The sequence below is a fragment of the Macrotis lagotis genome, chromosome 1, assembly GCF_037893015.1.
Source record: "Macrotis lagotis isolate mMagLag1 chromosome 1, bilby.v1.9.chrom.fasta, whole genome shotgun sequence".
In the NCBI taxonomy this organism is placed as follows: domain Eukaryota; kingdom Metazoa; phylum Chordata; class Mammalia; order Peramelemorphia; family Peramelidae; genus Macrotis; species Macrotis lagotis.
In genome coordinates, this window is record NC_133658.1 from 282688372 (window position 1) to 282706925 (window position 18554).

Consider the following 18554-nt stretch of genomic DNA (forward strand, 5'->3'; position numbering starts at 1 on the left):
AAGCTACAGCTGATGCTGGCTCCCTTCCAAAGCCTGGCACCTCAGGCCTCAGAGGATGGGCTGTCTTCCGACCACATCAGCCTTCTATCCCACTCTTTCCAGCAGCTGGACCGTATAGACTCCCTGAGTGAGCAGATTCTGTTCCTGGAGGAACGGCTAGAGACCTGTAAGTGGATGGCATCTTTGCCCCTTCCTCTCTGTTTGTCCTTTCCTTCTCTCTGTCTGCAGGTAGTGAGCCACCTAAGTGAAACTTTCCAGTGAAACCTCCCCTATGAGGAAAGGAAGAAACAAATTGACTTCTCATACTGAGCCTTCCTTTGTATTGCTGGCTCATAATCTTTTTATGTAGTGACTCTTTTTTCTCTACCATGCTGGGAAGCTCACTAAATGCAGGGACCAGTTGTGTTCTTCTCTATTTCCCTTACAGGGATAAGTCTGAAATCCCTGTGGGTCCCTAGGGTTGATCCTAGAAGGATGCCCAGAGGAATTGGGATGTTAGTTGGGATCCTTAAAGCACAAGTAGAGCGTGAGAGAAAAAGAAAAGGAGTGGGGAGAGGGAAAGGAGAGGTATTTTGACAACACTGATGTATATCAGCTTGAAACAGATTTTGGGCTTGCAAAAGCAAGGTGGTACCTTGCACAATGATTCTTAGGAAGGCTTCAGTCTAGTCCTGACGTGGCCCAAGGCACATTAACACAGCTGCCCACCTATGAGGTCTAGCATAGTATGGTAGTGGCTAAAGCTCAGAGAAACCAACAGATGCCTGGCAAATCATTGGCCAAATCAATGAGTGACCATCATTAAGTCAGCTGCTGAGGGAGAAAAAAAAACCTAAGAAGTTTTTGATGAGTCCTGCTTTAGAGACCATGGCACTGTTTTACCATCCCTGCCTTCTTAAAATAAATATGGTGCCCAACATGCTTCAGGTTCATCCGTTTGTTCTAAAGGTTGGGAAGACCATAGGGATGGGATGCAGATAAAGATGGAAGCCCACACATCATCTTTCATTTCTTGGAGAGGAAGCCAGAGCACTGAGGGCTGTATTTCTCTGAAGATAATGGTGGTCACATGGGTTCTGACTTCCTTTGCCCCCATTGATGCCAGTTTCTCCTCTGCTTCTTCCTACTGTTTAGGTTCCTGCAAAAATAAGCAATAAAAGACTTCCAGCTAACCCCAGAGGCCTCACCTGGTAGGGGATTGAGAGTCAAGATCCCAGAATGGGACCACAGGAAACCTGCTATATCTTTTCCTTTTCAGGATGTTTGTATTGAGTTTAATTCTCAAGCCACATACCATTAATCCTTTTTAAGAAAACGTTCTGGGCTCCTTTCCACAAACAGACTAAGAAGCAGGCTTCAGGGGTAGTTTGTGATATTAGGATGAATTGATACCCAGTCATATCTTTTTCCTTGATCCAGTTTCACCAATTCCTTATATCTCCTCCTTTTCCTTCATGATGTTGGGACTTGGATCTTCCTCCCGTCTCCCCATCTTGTTTCTGAATACAAAAAGTTCCCCCATCTTAGTGGTGTTCACCCATTCCCCCTAGTTTGGGGAAGGTAGGCATTATTGGCACCAAGGCACTATGAGGGCATAGATCAGATTAGAAACCAGTCCAGTAGGGACAGTTTGAAAGAAGCAACAGTCAGAATTTGAGAAAGGCAAATATAAATTGTGTGTTATGGGGGGGGGAGTTGGAAGGTTCCTTTGGGACACTCCAGGCCAATTTCCCCTCCATAACATTCCAAGGTGGAGCACATCCTGAGCTGCCAGCAAGAGGATATGAGCTCAGTTGATTCAAGTCATGCAAGTATTTCCTATCCCCCTATGTTGTCAATAACCCACAATTGTGTGACATCAAATCAAGCATGCGATCTGTATGTAAGGAATTGGTCTTTTTTTCTCCTCCATGTGAATTTGGTCCAGGAATCAAGCTCACAACCTTGTTCCCATGTATACTGTGGCCTGAGCCAAGGGTAGGGAGTCCTATCTTGAGTCTTGATTGGCCCCAACTCCATTGATGTCTTTCCCTCCCTCCTCCTTTTAAAGCTGCTCCCTACTTGGACAGCAGCCTCTACCTCTGATACAACCAGTGCCAAAGTCTATTCTCAGCTTGTGTGTGAGGGCAGCCCACCCACCCGCAAGGGGATGACTCACCCATTCGTCATTCAGGACCTAGCCAAGAGCAAGCTGTCCTATGGCATCTGGGTGAAGGTACGCAATCTCTTCCCCATTGACCTTCTGCTGCCATCCTGCTGACTGGCTTCCAGCTTCAGGACAGGCACCCCAACTCAGGGAAATTAAGAGGGCAGCAGTGTCCAGTGGGTAAAATAGTATAATTGTATCTCACTGCTTCACTGGACTGATCCATGCAGGAGCAACTGGTATTTGTTTAATATTGTAAAAATAAAATCACTTTTATCAGACTGTGCAAATATAATTGGGAGTATTTTGGCATCATGGCATCTGGCCAATGTTTTTGTCAGTCTTTGAAGTCTAGCCTGACCCTCACAATGCTTTTCCTTTGAAATTTGGAGCTGGGTGACAGGCATTTATGTCTCTGTGTGTGTGTGTGTGTGTGTGTGTGTGTGTATGCAGGGGGATGTCTCCTTCATTCATTGCTATTCAGGACCAATGTCCCTTTGTGATTGGGAAAGAAGAAGGAAACCCAAGTCTCTTGAAGTGTGATCATTTCTACTCTGCTGCACTCTGGGAAGACAGATAAAAGCTACCCCATGATATATACCACTGCACTAGCTCCATAGGTCTTTGCCAGTAGGAATACATGATACAGGGAAGTGTCACCGAGGAAAACCTTCCCAGAGGGAACAGGATTCAAATTTCCTAAAAGGAATAGCACACTCCCTGGTTTAAGGAGAATATGCCCCCTTAACAGGCCTGGCTTCAGAGTTGGGAAAGCTGGAACATCAACTACTTTCTTGCCTTGGACTGAGTCTCCTGAACTTCTGTTCCTCTGTCTTTAAAATGATTTGGATACTTCCTTCAAGAGGTCACTAAGAGGACAGAAGATAACAATAGAGGCTCACATGTCTCTTTTTCCTTCAAAAAGTTTTACTGATAACTTTCTTTTAAAATATCACCAAAGTTTCTCCTTGTATCCCTCTCCCTCCTATGCCCCCAAAACTACTTCAAAATAACAATAGTTTTGAGGTGGTTAGCTGGCGCAGTGGATAAAGCACCGGCCCTGGAGTCAGGAGTACCTGGGTTCAAATCCAGTCTCAGACACTTAATAATGACCTAGCTGTGTGGCCTTGGGCAAGCCACTTAACCCCATTTGCCTTGCAAAAACCTACAAAAACAACAACAACAAAAAACAATAGTTTTTTTAAAAAGAAAAAATGCTTAATACATCAAAAAAAGTCTGAAATAGGTGCAATGTCTCACACTTGAACTCCCTACCTCTCCAGAGGAATGGGGTGCAGATGTCTTCTCCTATCTCTTCTTTGGAGACATGCTTCTACTGTGTAATTTTAGCAAGATTCCCTTTCTATTGCTTTTTTGGTAGTTCTTTCCATTCCATTGTTGTCATTGTGCTTTCTTCTTGGTTCTGCTTATTTCTCTCTGTATCAAATTGTGTAAATCTTTCTATGCTTCTCTATTCATCATTCTTACAACACAGTAGTAAAATTCCATTTCAGTCATGTACATTTTATTTAGTCATTCCTCAAATCAATTGATATCTACTTGTTTTTAACTCTTAACTATCACAAAATACACATTTTTTATGTATGAGCTCTTTCTCCTTATTAACCACCTTCTTACGTTGTTATACTATACTACCAGGGTTTAAGTCTAGTAGTAGAATATCTAGGTCAGAGGGTAAAGACATTTTTGTCATTTTGTTTTGCTAATTCAAAACTGCTTTACAAAACTGTTGTACTAATTCACAGTTCCAACAATAATAATAATAATAGATCATAATAACAGATAAAATTCATATAGAGCTTACCATGGTGTCAGGAACTATGCTAAGTGCTTTATAATTATCATTTTTTTAATCTTTACAATTACCCTGGGAGGTAGCTGCTATTATTATTCCCACTTTACAGAGGAAGAAACTGAGGCACACAGAAGCTAAGTGATTTGTCCAGGGTCACATAGCTAATACACATCTAAGGTAGGAGTTGAACTCAGATCTTCCTGACTCCAGGTCTGATGGAGTATCTGCTTCACCATCTTTGTACTAACAATGTATTAGTGTGCCTATCTTCCTATAAACCCTTCAACTTTGAGTCCTTCCAATTTTTCATCTCTGTCAATTGTAGGATATGAAGTAAAACCTCAGGATTATTTTGATTTAGAGCATCCTTTCATACATCTAATCAGCTAATAGTTTGCAATTCTTCTTTTTGAGAACTATTCATATCTTTGACTTATCTACTGGGCTATGATTGCTTTTGATCACACATATATATGTGTATACATACACACGCAGAATATCTATATGTGTATCTGTCAACACATGCACTCATTCTCAGAGCAGCTAGGTGGTGTAGTAGAGTTATGGGCCTTAGAATTAGCAACAAGTAGGAGTCAGGAAGATGACTTGAGTTCAAATCCAGCCTCAGAGATTTACTGGACAAGTTACATAACCCTGTTTGTCCCAGTTCCTTGTATTTAAAATGAGCTGGAGAAGAAAATGGAAATGGAAATGGAACAGATACTCCAATATCTTTGCCAAGAAAATAACAAAGGATCACAAAAAGTTAGACACGATTGATAAGAAGAATAACAAAAATATAAATACTTTTTTGTTTTTGCTAATTCTGTGTTTGTACACACATATATTGTTAATTCTTTCTATGTTTTGGATATCAAACTCTAATATGGGAAATTTGATACAGAAATTATTTCCCCTTTTTATCTTTTATAAATCACTTTAGTCTCAACAACCCAAAAAAGAATATGGTTCAAGTATTATCTCCATTTGAGAGATGGGGAAAGTGAGGTTCAGAGAGAAGTTAGATCTCTAGGGTCACACATTGACTTGTTAGAATTAGGACTCAAATTCAAGTGTTCTCACTCCAAGTAAATAGTACTTTGCACCATATAATGTTGCCAGTCACTTGGAACAAAGGTACCAATGTAATAACCAGTATGTTCTACTGGAAAAAGTCCTGGTTTCAAATCCCTCACTGTGGGTAGTCAATTCACCTCTGTGGGTCTCAGGAGGCAGCAGAGTAATGTGGTAAGCAAAGAATACTGGCTTTATACTCTGTGGACTTGGGTCTGAATACTGGCTTCGTTACTTACTACTTAGGTGAGGGCAGAAGCTAGGAGGTATAGTGACTACAGTGCTGGACATAGACTCAGGAAGATCTGGGTTTGACTCAGGAAGATCTGGGTTTGACTCCTGCCTCAAGACACTCGCTAGCTTTATGATCTAGGGCAAAGTCACTTAACCTCTCTGGGCCTAGGTTTCCTTAATGTAATACAAGGGGGTTGGATCTGATGAGCTATAAATTCTCTTCCAATTCTCAATTTACCATCCTAACTCAGTCTCTGTAAGTTGCTGTTCCGGGGGTGGGGCCGGTGTTAAGACTGTCTGATCAGAGATTCTTATCTTGCAGCATGTGGATCTCCAGAGTCGATGAATTTCAAGAGGGGAATCCATCAACTTGAATGGAAAAAAACATTTTTATTTCAATATAATTGCTTTCCTTTATAATACTAAGCATTTTATTTTATGCATTTAAAAACATTCAGAGAAGGTGTCTGTAGGCTTCATTAGATTGTCAGAGGGAACTGGAATAGAACTCAAATGTCTTTCCCACCTATAGTTAAAGATTGCCTAATTTATAGGAGTTATGAGTAGCATTAGCAAAGGGAGTTTCGATGATAACAAAATCATAGTCCTTCATAAATTGATGTATAAATACAACTCTCAGGTAGAGTTACAAACTCACTTTGTTTCTTACATATTAATACTGTGTCCATAGGAAGCCAGGAAATCCTAGGGTTAGCCTAAAGGACAAATAAAGTGCCTTGTCAATTACTAATGACAACATCTTCTACAAAGCAAGCTGCCAAGTTTTGAGCCCTCATTCGGCACTTTTAGGGTGCAAGAATTTCTATCTCAGGTATAAGGTGTAGGAAGCATAACTCACTTCCTTCCAAAGGGGAAATTTTAGGATGAGAGGGCTGAGCATCTTGAATTAGGAAGACAGAAAATTATAATGGGGCAAAGATTTAAAGCTATTCAAGATGCAGGGCAGTTAGGAGGTACAGTCCAACCCTGGGGTCAGGAGGACCTGAGTTCATATCTGATCTCAAACTCGAGCTGTGTAGCCTTGGGCCAGTCACTTAACTGATTTACCTCATATCCAGGGCCTTCTTCAGTTATCCTGATCTATATCTGCTTACTGGCTGTGGTGGATAAAGTGAGGCTGGTGACTTAGTAGAACTGAACCTCCTCACTTGAATACAATTCACATGTATATCTTTTATCATTTCCCTAATGTCATGGTTTTCTTCAAGAATGAAGGACAAGCAGTCCAAGAAACAGAGGACTCTGACACTGATGAACCTTGGGGAGAGGTAGAGGAAGCTTGATAAGCCAGGAAGTTTCCTCCCATATCATCTCTATTACCCCATCTGTGACCCACAGACCTTTGGACTACCTGCAGGCAGGTTCCAGCCCATTTCTATGTGACTGCCAAAACAACTTTTCTTAAACTAAGATCTGATAATCACACCCTTATTCATTAAATTCGAGTAGACTCCCTATTGCTTCTAGGACCACATACAAACTTTTCTGTTTAGGTAGCTTTTAAGGCCCTTGAAAAACTCGTCTCCTAAAGTCTCATGCCTCTTCCCACTCTACAATCCAGCCCAACTGGCCTTTCTACACATACACACTGAACTCCAAACTCCTTTCTATGTCTTTGCACTGATTTCCCTCATGCCTAGAATATACACCTCACCTCTGCCTCAAAGAATTTCTTTCTTTCCCTTTAGGATGAAACTCAAATACCTTCTACCTAAATGAAACCTTTTCTCATATCCCCACCCCTGCCCCTCCCTGTTCCAGCTTCTAGTGCCATCCTTCCCTTAATTATCCTGAATTTACATCTTTCTTTATATTATTCCACACATTTTTATATGTATACTTGTCTCCCCAGTTAAAATGTAAGCCCCATGAGAGTAGGTATTATTTTACTTTTTATATTCCTAGGGTCTGGCAAACTTCCAGTAAATGTTTATAGATGAGCTAGGATCTTCAGGCCAGAGGAGTTCCAAGGTTCCTTCCAGCACTGACCCATCTGATCCTTAGATAGCCTGGCACAACTGACTATCTTCCTGGAAGAATTCCCTTGTCTAAGTACTGAAAGTTAAACTTCTGCCCATCAAAAAGCATTCAACCATCTCCTTCTTCTAAGAATAGCCCATTGGTGCTTCCTTCTCTATGAAGACTTCCCAGAACCCCTCCACTCTATCTCTTCTACCTCCCAGTCAAGGGTCCTTTGAAATTTTTGAGTATTTTCTCTCCTTTGTCCCCAATTACATTCTACCAGATTTTATACTTTAACCTGTGTGTTATGTTGTATCTCTCCCTAGAATATAAGGTCTCAAGACAGCAAGGAGAATGATTTATAATCTTCATATCCACAGCAATAAGAATAATGTATGCTACATAAACATAATACTTGTAGAGAGGAAAAATATCAGAGGCCTGATGTTTCCTAGGGCCACCTTTCATTCCTGAGAATGCAACCAGGAAGTAAAAATATATCACTGAAAGTACTTAGATGAGGTATATAACTTCCCACATTTCAAATATTTTGCTATTTTTGAATAATACGCTTCAATAACTTAAAACTACTCTAAGATCTGGAGGAAACCCTTAGGAGGAACTCTCATTCCCCTCATGGATGCTTTGCTTGACAAATGGCTGGTGTATTTCTCATGGGGTCATTAGAACACCTGGGAATTTAACTAGATGACCAATTATACTTAATGCTAATTATCACTCCCAAAGAGTATTAAACCCAATATAATGGAAAAGAATATATACAAGACTTGGAATTAGGAGATATGAGTACTTGAGTTCTTCATCAGTTATTAGTTGTGGGTGTTAAAACTGGATTTCCATCTAGGCTAAGTGTAGGTAACAGCAGGAGCTCAGTGTTTTATGAGGATCAATTAAGATTGCACATATAGAATGGTTTTTAGTTTTAGAAGTATTATACAGGTGAAGAAAGAGGGAGGGAACATCTATCAAGTGCCTACTATGTGTCAGTCCTTTCCAAATATTTCAATACACAATGGGCTAAAAATCCCTAATGAGGGCAATCAATTAAAAGCTTAAATAAAACAGATGAAATCTATTTATAGATGGAATGGCATGGTCTACCTAATTTTTGTCTTTATATCCTCAGATCCTAGCCTAGCACTGGCACTTAGTAGGTGATCAATTCTTATTGGTTGATGGATCACAGTAAGTCTTGGTCTTATATGATATATTTTTGCATGAAATTAAATCTAAAGATTTATCTTTTAAAAGATGCAAAGTCCTTTGGGAGGGGTATATGTTAAATCCTGGGGCACTTTGTATGTGATTTCCAGGCTACTCTACTGGTAGGGCACAATGGGGGGAGTGGGGCAAAGGACAGAAGAAAACTTTATCCAATTTCACAATGAACCTGGTTCATATCTGCCAAAGTGGAAATAGAATGGTGACTGTGCTCATGGCCTATCTCTCGAGAGGATGTCCCAGATGAATCAATCACATAAACACCAAGTTTAGCCTAGTGTTAAACTTCACCACTGAGGTTTTGTGTATGTGTGGGGGTGAGAGGTAGAAAGATTGTGCATAGAGTTCAGAACAGCTGGTCCCAGGAGAAACAGGACTTGGTCTCCTTCTGCAATCTAGAGGAACTGTGTGTCAAGATGGTAATAACTGACTTTGAATCTTGCTTCTGATATATTCTGGAGAAGTCACTTAAACTTAAGCCTCAGTTTCCCTATCTGTAAAATAGGATAACAATGCCTCTGGTTTTTAAGTCTGTGCAGGGTTCTTCTGTAAGCAGACCAAGTCCGTATGTGAAGAGCTTGGCCAATATCCAAAACATAAGAATTGAAAGATCCTCACCCATCTCTGACTGGGGGGTGGGTAAGATTAGAACAAGAGTTTTTTCCATAGGTCAATAGTAAATGGAATATAATTTGGATTTGGTATTTCATTAGCAGAGGGAGCTCCCCCAAGGTAGGTCTGTACCTTCCCTGAACCTTGAAAATTGGAGTCTTACCTAGACCATTGAGAGATCAAGTGACCTGCTCAGTCTCAAAGCCAGCATGCATTGGAGGCAAAATCTGAACCCAGATCTTCTGGCCAGTTTTGCACTGAGGCTTAGGGAATGGAGAGCTGGCCTCAGAGCCAGAAAGGTCTGAACTAACCTCTGAAATGGGTATCTGGGCAAGTCCCTGAATCTCTGAAGTTTCTAGACAATTCTTCTGAGATGCTAAGTTGCAAAGGAGGGCTACCTGAATTGGAGAAGAGTCTTCTCTCAGGGAGTTCCCCATATACCATTGAAGTCAGAGGTCAGCAAGTCTTTTGGTCTGATATTATCTAAGTTACCCACCCCAGGATGGATCATCTTTCTGGAACTGTCCCATGGTTCTCTGGAAAATGCAAAAGTGCTGGGACTGGAAGTAGAAACTCAGTCAGGAACTCCTTATGTCTTGGACTCAGAGAAACCCTAAGAATTGCAAGTCCAAAACTAAGCCCTTTTTGACTTTGAGAATAATTTCCACAAGTGACTACCACACATAGTTTTTCAAATAATTGCTTTATGAAAAACAAAAATTGTGCAATTTAAATCAAATATACATTTTTCACAAAACTAGACCTGACCAGCAGAGGCACTTTTCCAACAGAATTTCAACAGGCAGTCATGGACCCCATTTGCTGTTCTTCCAGAGCTGAGATACCAGGATTCCCTCTTACCCTCCCTCACCTCAATTCTTCTGGTTTTGCCCTCCCACCTCAGTAAAAGTGCTATTAGATTTAAATTCTAAATTGCTTTAGAGCCAAGATGCTTGAACTTTTCCTCCTCATGATCATCAGGTCACTCCCCAACTTTTCTTCTCTGTAAACACTGATAGAGTAAGGCAGGATATTGATCTTTGGAAGACCTCTGAAGTGTGAGCAGAAGAGAAGACCCAGATCGAAGCCCTGCCCTCCTCCCTGAGGCAGAAAGACTACCACCAAAGGCTGCCTGGCAATTCCAGATTCAAGGGAACATTGGACCATGAGTGCATCTCCCCACAACATACCCTTCAGGATTCATCTGGGCAGTCTGACAGGAAAGCCACCACCAGAGCACTAGCAAAGGGGCCAAGGTCTGGACTTTGTTACCTTTGAAAGTTTGAACTTTGTTTCCTCCAGGCTACCAAGCTACTCTGCTATCAGAGATGGCATTCAAACTTAACACAAGAGAAAATCAATGTACTTATCAGTTTATCTCCTATGACTGGGTGACTAAAGTCAAACTATCCACTGAACCCATGCCTCCATTAACTCCACAAGCTGTGGTGAAATTTTCCTTGTCCTAGTCCTTAGAGGAGGAACTTCTATTGCAGGCCAGTTACTTTCAAAGGCCTCACATCTCTAATAACTAGGCTGACCCAACTTTCCTGGGTCAGGGAGGAGAGGGAACTCATTGCTCAGTCCATTCTCTCACTTCTCTCCTTGACCACAGTCTAGGAAGGAACAGAGTGTCTCTTTAAACAGGAGAGTATTCTGAGTTCTATGTACCCTGGCCCATTGCAATAAGACTGCTAACATAAAATAGGTCTCTCTTCATCACCATCTACCCAACCACTTCTACAACAATATGCCAGGAATAACCAGGTAGGGAATTCAGGGACATGGCTGTGCCATCTCTAATTATATAGGTCTGTGGGAACTGGCATCACCAAAGGGGGTCTTGGCCTTTGTCAGCAACATAGGCTAACATTCAGGGGGATTTTTTTGGTAGCTCCCCAGAGTGCCAGAACTTGAGTAGTAAGAGACAAAAAGGCTCAGAGAACAAGTAGAAGATTGGGCATTTTCAGACCTGTTGTGCCGATGGCAGCCTGGAAAATTTGTTCCTAATACCTGAGCTGGACACCAGTGGGCACAGTAAGGATGATAGGGGTATGATTTTCACTTATTGGCAACAAGTCATACCATATAGCCCCACAAAGACAGGTGGCTTCACCCCATTCTCCCCAAAGTCGTTCATTGGCCTGGACAAGACCTCAAACTCCAGAGTTAATCTGGTTCTCCTAGTAAGGGTCACCCACAGCACAGGACTTCACTACTCAGCATGTGGGATAAAAGAGAGGATATCTCAGGGGCCAACTGAAGGGAAGATTAATGAGGAGAAAGGTATAGTGTAGAGAACCACATCCATGGCTAACAAGGGAGAGAAGGCCCAAAGGAATATGGTAAGAAGAGAGCCTCTGGAGAGGGTGACCCAGAATGAAAGCCAAGGGGAGGCACCAGGACAGTGTTAACTATGACTTGGCCACAGGAAGGGGGGTTCCTCTGTTCATCCTCTCTCACCCTGGGCAGAGGGGCAGGGGTTGGTGCCTAGGGCTACTGCACAGGCTGCGAGGTTGGATCATTGGTCCCATTTTCATTCAGCTTGTCAGATAGTCTGAAAAATGTCTCTCTCATGACAGAACGGCAGGTCTCTAGTAAATCTGGGATGTCATTCACTGTCAGGCCTTCTGTCTTGATTGGATCCAGCACTTCTACTTTGATCTTCCCTAGAAACAAGAAGGGCAGAGAGAGATGTGTCTTGCTGCTATTGCTGCTGGATTACTGTTGAGTCAACTTGGATGCATACTGGTGCCTTAGGTCAAGCCCTTCTTAAAGCACCACAGGATGTGTAAGGACCCTGGCAAGTCCCATTCCCCCAACCAAACAGGTCACAGGAGCTGGTTTTCATGCTCTAAGCAAGACCCTCCCCCACCCCACAAACCCACCACCAGACATTTCCATCTAGCTCTTTGCTGCCACCATTGGAAGAGAAAAGATCAGGGAAGGCTTGCGGCTAGACACTAGAGTGATTCAACAGACATAGTTTAATGCAAGAGGGAGAAGTAATTTAAGGTAATATTACAACTGTCTTATTCCTTTTATATAAACCACATACACAGAGATGAAACACATGCAGATGCCTATAAAGGAGGGGATATTTGAAAGTCTGCTGGGTATGAGTTATACCAAAGTAATCCCACCCAAAAAAAGGCTATTTCTGGAGCATCCCCTAGAGACAGTCTTTCATAACTGGTTGGGTTATTGTTTTGTTCTTGATTATCTGCTCATGGAAGCCCTGGACAATAGGAACAAGGAAGGAAGATATTCTACTTATCTACTCTGGGCACATCCAATATAATGATTTACCTTGGCTCTTGCCAGTGGTTTGGACCTACAATTTTTGGATTCTTCCTTCCTCCAAACCCCCAAGATTTTCCAGAAAAAGAAAGCAATTATTCTGGATATTGGTACAGCTATATCTGTCTACCTGTTATCAACAGGGCCAAAGCCTACTTAGAGGATTCATAAACCAAGTTGAATCTTCTATACTTCAAGACTGCTGGGGCAAAGGCATACACAGTAATTTCCATGAATGGCTCTGGTGCTGGACTCCAGACCCTCTGCTAAGTGCTCTCCTGTCAATAATCACTAAAACTTCACAAAAATTCCTGGGATGGGCAGGACAAATGAGGAAATTGAGGTTCAAATGTTACGACTATAATAAATCAGAAATTTGTGGGTCAAGTGAAGAACAGCTTCCATTTTGATTAGACGATCAAAGATAGGAGAAAAGGACAGATAACCTATTTCCCCTGGATTAGACTTTGGTCTGTTCTCCCAGGCAGGCTGTGTATTTAAAGGTGTTAAGCCATATATACTAAGGCTAGTAATTATCTGGGGTCATTCAGAGTAAGCTTCTATCCCAAGGATCCAAAATCATTAGGTGCCTCTCATTTCTAGTGATTCCTGGACAATGGGCTTGCTTGATTTTCCTTGGTCCTCCAACTCAAGAAAAGTATCCATCAAGCCATTCCAATCTCATTGGTTCTAATTCTGGACAAAGAAGGTTTTATGTAATAGGTGACTAATCCAAGCTCATTATATTTAGGAAAGGCAGAGAGACACTGAGTCAACTCTTCTTTACTTCAGTCTCCTCATCTACCAGATTGGCTCTACTATCACTCTCCAAAGGATGTTTTTTAGCAGATGAGTATGAAAAATGCTTTGTGGAGTATCAAATTACTGGATGAATGGGACTGTCTAAAATACCCAATGTTTTATTTCACCTAATTCCTGCTTGGAGACCAAGAGATTTTTTTTCCTTTTAAAATACAAAACATATCTCCCTCTCAGGAGATTCAAATTGATTTTTCTTTTCTATTGAACCCATCTTTTGACACACCTATTTGTATCTTCTGGACAGAATAAAGTAACCAGTACAAGGCAAGAGTCAGGATTTCAAACACAAAAATGCCCATAGGGAGCTGTTCAGTACTACTAATATCCTAGCAATTGCCAATATTGGGTCAGCTCTGTGCCTTCTTTTTATTATGTCCCTAGGGAAAGGCAAACCTGATGAATTTGTTTATCCTCCCAGATGGTAGAGCCCAGCAGGACCAATTAAGAAGTATGATCCATAGAAAGAATACTAATCTGGGAATTTTGGAGACATGGGTTCTGACCTACCCCTGTTGTAAATGTGACCTTGGACAAGCCAAGTTCCCTCCCTTCTTAGGTCAGTTTCTTCATCTGTAAAATGGGGGAAGAAGGGAATTAATTAACTTATTCTACCATCCAAAATCCTATGCTCTCAGTAATAGAGAAAGAATTTGGGTTTCTCTCTTCTCAAATACCTAGGGAATTTGAGGGCAAAAATCTTTCTATAATAACTAACACAGGGGCTCAATAAAAACAATCAACCTTACAGATTTTTTTTTTGGTAGGCAATGGGGTTAAGTGGTTTGCCCCAGACCACACAGCTAGGTAATAATTAAGTGTCTGAGGCCGGATTTGAACTCAGGTACTCCTGACTCCAGGCCCGGTGCTCTATCCACTGCACCACCTAGCTGCCCCTCAATCTTACAAATTTTACTGAAACTCAACTCAAATTCTGAGGGCTTCTTGGCTAACAACCCAGGAAGGAGAAATAGATCAATGAAAGGAGGATATGACAGAGAGACATAACCCAGGAAGTCACATAAAGTACCTGATGTAAAGATTTTCTTCTTTGGATTATAAAAGGAAGAGAATGACGAATATACCACAGGAATGATAGGTACCTAGAGGTGAAGCAAACAAACCATCAATTAGAAAAAACTGGAGAGAAGCTCAAAAATGGGGCTCTCATGATGGGACAGATGGAAGGTAGTAGGCCTCTCTCTGGCTTCAGGCATCTCTCTCAGGGGCCACTCCCTTGGAAACAGGCCCAGGAGAACTATTCATTTATAAGGCTTCTCCACTCCCAGAGATGAGAAAGCCTAGCCAGTCATCAACCAATCCTCATCTGCTGCCAAACAAAATCCAAATACTATCCACCCTACTCACTTGTCATCTGAGTTTTTCCACCATCATCAGTGGAGAATGCTGAGATTGTAGATAGGATCATGTGATTCCTATGCCATTTCTAGACTTCTTTTAAAGACCAACTGCCTTACTGTTCTTACTTGCTTTAGAAATAATCACCTAATTTTCACAGAAAAGATTTTCCCACCTTCAGGAACCCCAAAGTCAATGGCTGTTAGCCAAGAGGACTTTAAAAATAAAGCTTAAAAAATGTAGTCCTCTCTTATGGTCCCTTCTGAAACAGCTGAGAGCTGGGGCTGGGTGAAGAGTTCTATCCAGTCCAACTGAACACCACTTGAAAAGTCCTCTGCTGCTGGGACATCAGAATTTGAACAGTGAAATCTGATTCTACTTTCAACTCTGCCCTTTTTCCTGCCAAATCTCTACCCTTTGGAAAGAAGAGGAGTAGTGAAGTAGGGCTCCCATCTTATCATATTTGACTGCTGCTTGATGCTTTATCCTATGCTTGCTTCCAGTCTGATCTCTAGCCCCCTTTGAGAGTGATGAGCATTCTTATACCTGGTCATACCCCTCACATTCCAATGATTCTGAACTCAGGTAGGTTAGAATCCAAACTCCATATCTATTTCTCCTTCTACTCCCCACCCAACTGATTCCTTATTTCCACTCCTTCAATCCTCCCTCCCAAAAGCTTCAATCTAATACCATCCAGTCATTCCATTGTGTCATCTGGAATGCCTGCTCCATAAGCAATAAATTTCCCTTCCCTTCATTCTAAATCTTTTCTTCTCTTATTTCTTCTACTTACTACCTATTACTGAAACCTGGCTCTTCACTACTGATACAACTTCTCTAGCCTGCTTTAAGTATCAGTTTACCTCCTTTGTGGTTCATGCTATTCATAACTACCACCCCATCAAAATCCTGGAAGCTGTTATCTAAGTCTCCTTTCTAGGTTTTCAGGGTACCATTTTCTCCTGGTTCTCTTCCCACCTATCTAATGGCTACTCCTTACTTTGCTGGATCCTTACCCAGATTATATGCTTTAAACACAGGTATCTCTCAGGGCTCTCTTTTGGGCCCTCTGGTCTTCTCCCTCAATTCTACTTTCCTTGGTGATATCATCATAATGACAGTTTCAATGCTGATGATATTCAAATCTAGTGTTAAATAGATTTAAGTCAGGCTCCAGTCTTGCATCTCTGTCTTTCAGACATCTCAAACCCAATACTCAGTGAACAATAAAAGTAGTCCATCCAAAATGGAACTCATTATCTTTCCTCCTAAATCTTTCCAGCCTCCTACCTTTCTTATTACTGTAGAGGACACCACCATCCTTCCTTAGGCTCAAAACCTAGGAGTTATTCTGCATTCCCCACTACCTCTTATCCCCCATATTCAATCTGTTGCTGATGTTTGTCCATTTTACCTTAGTAGCATCTCATGAATATGACCCCTCCTCTCCACCTTCTGATACTGCCATCATTCAAGTGCACATCCTCATCAGCTAACCCTTATACTATTGCAATAACCTTCTTGGATCTGCCTGTCTTTAAATCTCTCTCCATTTGACACTAAAGTGATTTTCCTGAAACACATGTCCAGCTATGTCATTCTCCTGTTCGAGAAAATTTCCATGGCTTCCTATTTTCTCCAGAATCAAATACAGAATCCTCTACTTGGCATTAAAGGCCCTTCATAACCCAACATCCTCCTACCTTTCCCATATTCTTAAACCTCACTCCTTGCCACATACACTTGGATCCAGTGACACTGGACCTTGCTACTCCATCTCAATGCTCTCTCCCTTTTCATTTTCAGCCTCCTGGTTTCAATTCTTAACTAAAGATTTTAGCTCCAGGAAGCCTTTCCCAGTCACTTGTAAGTCTAGTGTCTTCCTGGTTTAATTATTTCCTCCCTAAGACTGCATATAGCTTGTCTGTATACAGTTGTTTGTTGTCACTACTTATTAATTTGTAGGTTCCTTGAGGGCAGGAACTATCTTTTGCCTCTTTTTGTATTCTAAGCACTTGACCCAGTGTCTGACACATAGTAGGCAATAAATGTGTTATGAATTGATTGTCTGTCCCACTCCTAGAGGAAATACTGAGTGACTACTCTGACTAGTCAGGAATAAAGTCTGAGAGTTGAAGATAATGGGGAGAGGAAGAAAAAGTCAGTTCCTTCTGCCCATCAATCAAATATTTATTAAGTACTATGTGCCAAATACCAAGCTAGGCACTGGAGATCTAAAGACAAAAACAATGTTGGGTTCTGGATTACCCTAACTGCCTCACCCCAAATCCTACCCTTCCCAAAAGATCACCCTACAAAGAAGCCTTTCCCCAATTTGACCCCAAATGTATCACCTGGGCCTGGACAGCCAGATAAAAGGCACCCTTCTTGAATGGCAAAAGGTCACAACTTTCATTCCGTGTTCCCTCAGGATAAATCCACACTTTCAGCTGTCATAGGGGGAAAAAAAGAGGGGGGGGGAGTTTATTTCTGATATCAACCCCTTTAAGGATCACAGGATTCTAAAATCTTAAGTCTTAAAAAGTCGTCAGACTCCATCCCCCACACTCCTACCCTATTCAGAAATCCTTTCCATAGCATCTCTGATAAAGGGTTATTCAAACTCACTTTGAACATATCAAAGAAAATGAGGCTCAAATAGTAGTAACCTTTCTATAACTTTATTAAGGTCACACAGCTAGTTAGCATCAGAGCTAGAACTAGAACCCAGTGCCTTGAACTTCTAGAAAAAGAAATTTCCAGGTTTCTACCATGCTGCACTTGCCCTTTAGTAGGAACTCCTTGGACACCAAGCCAGACTCACATTCTCCTTGACCAAAGTATTTCCCACTTCCTCCATCGCTGACATGGCTGTGCTTGTCCGTTTTCTGTTAATGAAGATGACACCCCCGAGGTACATGATTAGGCCCACAGGGCCTGTGTAAAGCAGCTCCCGCTTGGCAATCTGGATGCAGTTTTTTGGGAGGATCTCCATCAAACCTAAGACCAGGGCAGAGTCACAGGGAGGGAAAAGAAAGGAGCATCCTACCCTAGAAGCTTCCTGGCACAGCTAGCCTATTCACGGGGTCAATGCAGACGGAACAGAATGAATGAAAGATGGTATGGAAATTACAAAAAACACAGGAAGGATTTTGGGAACTATGAGAACTAAGTCAGACTCACTGCAATTATATAGAGAGTAGTAGGACATAAGAAAAGCATAAAGGATCATATTAGGTGTGCCCAGACTCTAAACTGTCCTTTAAAAAGAATAACTTTTTTGAATGGTTAACTTAGCAATGATCTCAAAAAAAAAAATCTAATCAATAAGAAAATGAAAAGAAATCTCAAATAAAATCCAAAGTTATAAACTACTTTCTAGTGAAATGAAATAAATAATTTTAAAACTTTATTTGCTTCCTATCCCTTCCCTTTTTATCTCTAAGAGCAGCTTTGATCTCAGCCAGACTGTAGACAAAGACTCATGAAAACCAACCCAATGATCCTGGTTCCTTCCAATAAGTCAGTCTTAACCCCATCCAGAAACAGGATCTCTTCCCCACCTTTCCCACTTAGCACACCCCAACATCTTAAAGCAGCCAGCAGTTTGTAAAATTTAGGGAGGAAGGATTTGCTACACAGTTTCTAAGGCACCATCCTTTTAAGTCTTCCTCCCCCCAACCCATATTCCAGGGGAATTCTAGGGGAGGCCCAGCTTACCCATCATATCCAGGATGCTCTGATGGTTGGAGATGATGACACATGGCTTATCATCATGCAATTTCTCTTCACCTCGCTTCTCAAACCGAATGCCATAAAAGTATTTAAAAACGCAGACAAATCTCTTGATGATACTATAGGAGAGAGGATAGAGAATGTGAGGTCCTTACCACCCAGAAGCATTTCAATGTATAGAGTGCTGGGTGAACTACAGTTAGGAAGACCCAAGTTCAAATACACCCTTAA

General features: G+C 41.5%; 2 protein-coding genes across 8 annotated transcripts in view; one reads left to right on the top strand and one right to left on the bottom strand.

Moving 5' to 3' along the window:
- The window catches only part of EGFL7 (EGF like domain multiple 7), a 42137-nt gene extending 25543 nt beyond the window's left edge, over nucleotides 1-16594 (top strand). For 5 of the 6 annotated variants that reach the window (XM_074210717.1, XM_074210716.1, XM_074210714.1 and 2 more), the window contains one exon: nucleotides 1-16594. In XM_074210717.1, the coding sequence (XP_074066818.1) occupies nucleotides 1-261 (261 nt within the window). In that variant the 3' untranslated portion in view covers nucleotides 262-16594. The other variant, XM_074210719.1, reaches the window with a different exon arrangement.
- The window catches only part of AGPAT2 (1-acylglycerol-3-phosphate O-acyltransferase 2), a 25899-nt gene continuing 14392 nt past the window's right edge, over nucleotides 7048-18554 (bottom strand). Inside the window, exons 2-6 of one of the 2 annotated variants that reach the window (XM_074210722.1) lie at nucleotides 18309-18442; nucleotides 17413-17588; nucleotides 16943-17038; nucleotides 14257-14329; nucleotides 7049-11776 (exon numbers count right to left, since the gene is read on the bottom strand). In XM_074210722.1, the coding sequence (XP_074066823.1) occupies nucleotides 11604-11776; nucleotides 14257-14329; nucleotides 16943-17038; nucleotides 17413-17588; nucleotides 18309-18442 (652 nt within the window). In that variant the 3' untranslated portion in view covers nucleotides 7049-11603. Of the gene's footprint in view, nucleotides 11777-14256; nucleotides 14330-16942; nucleotides 17039-17412; nucleotides 17589-18308; nucleotides 18443-18554 lie in introns of both variants that reach the window. The other variant, XM_074210721.1, reaches the window with a different exon arrangement.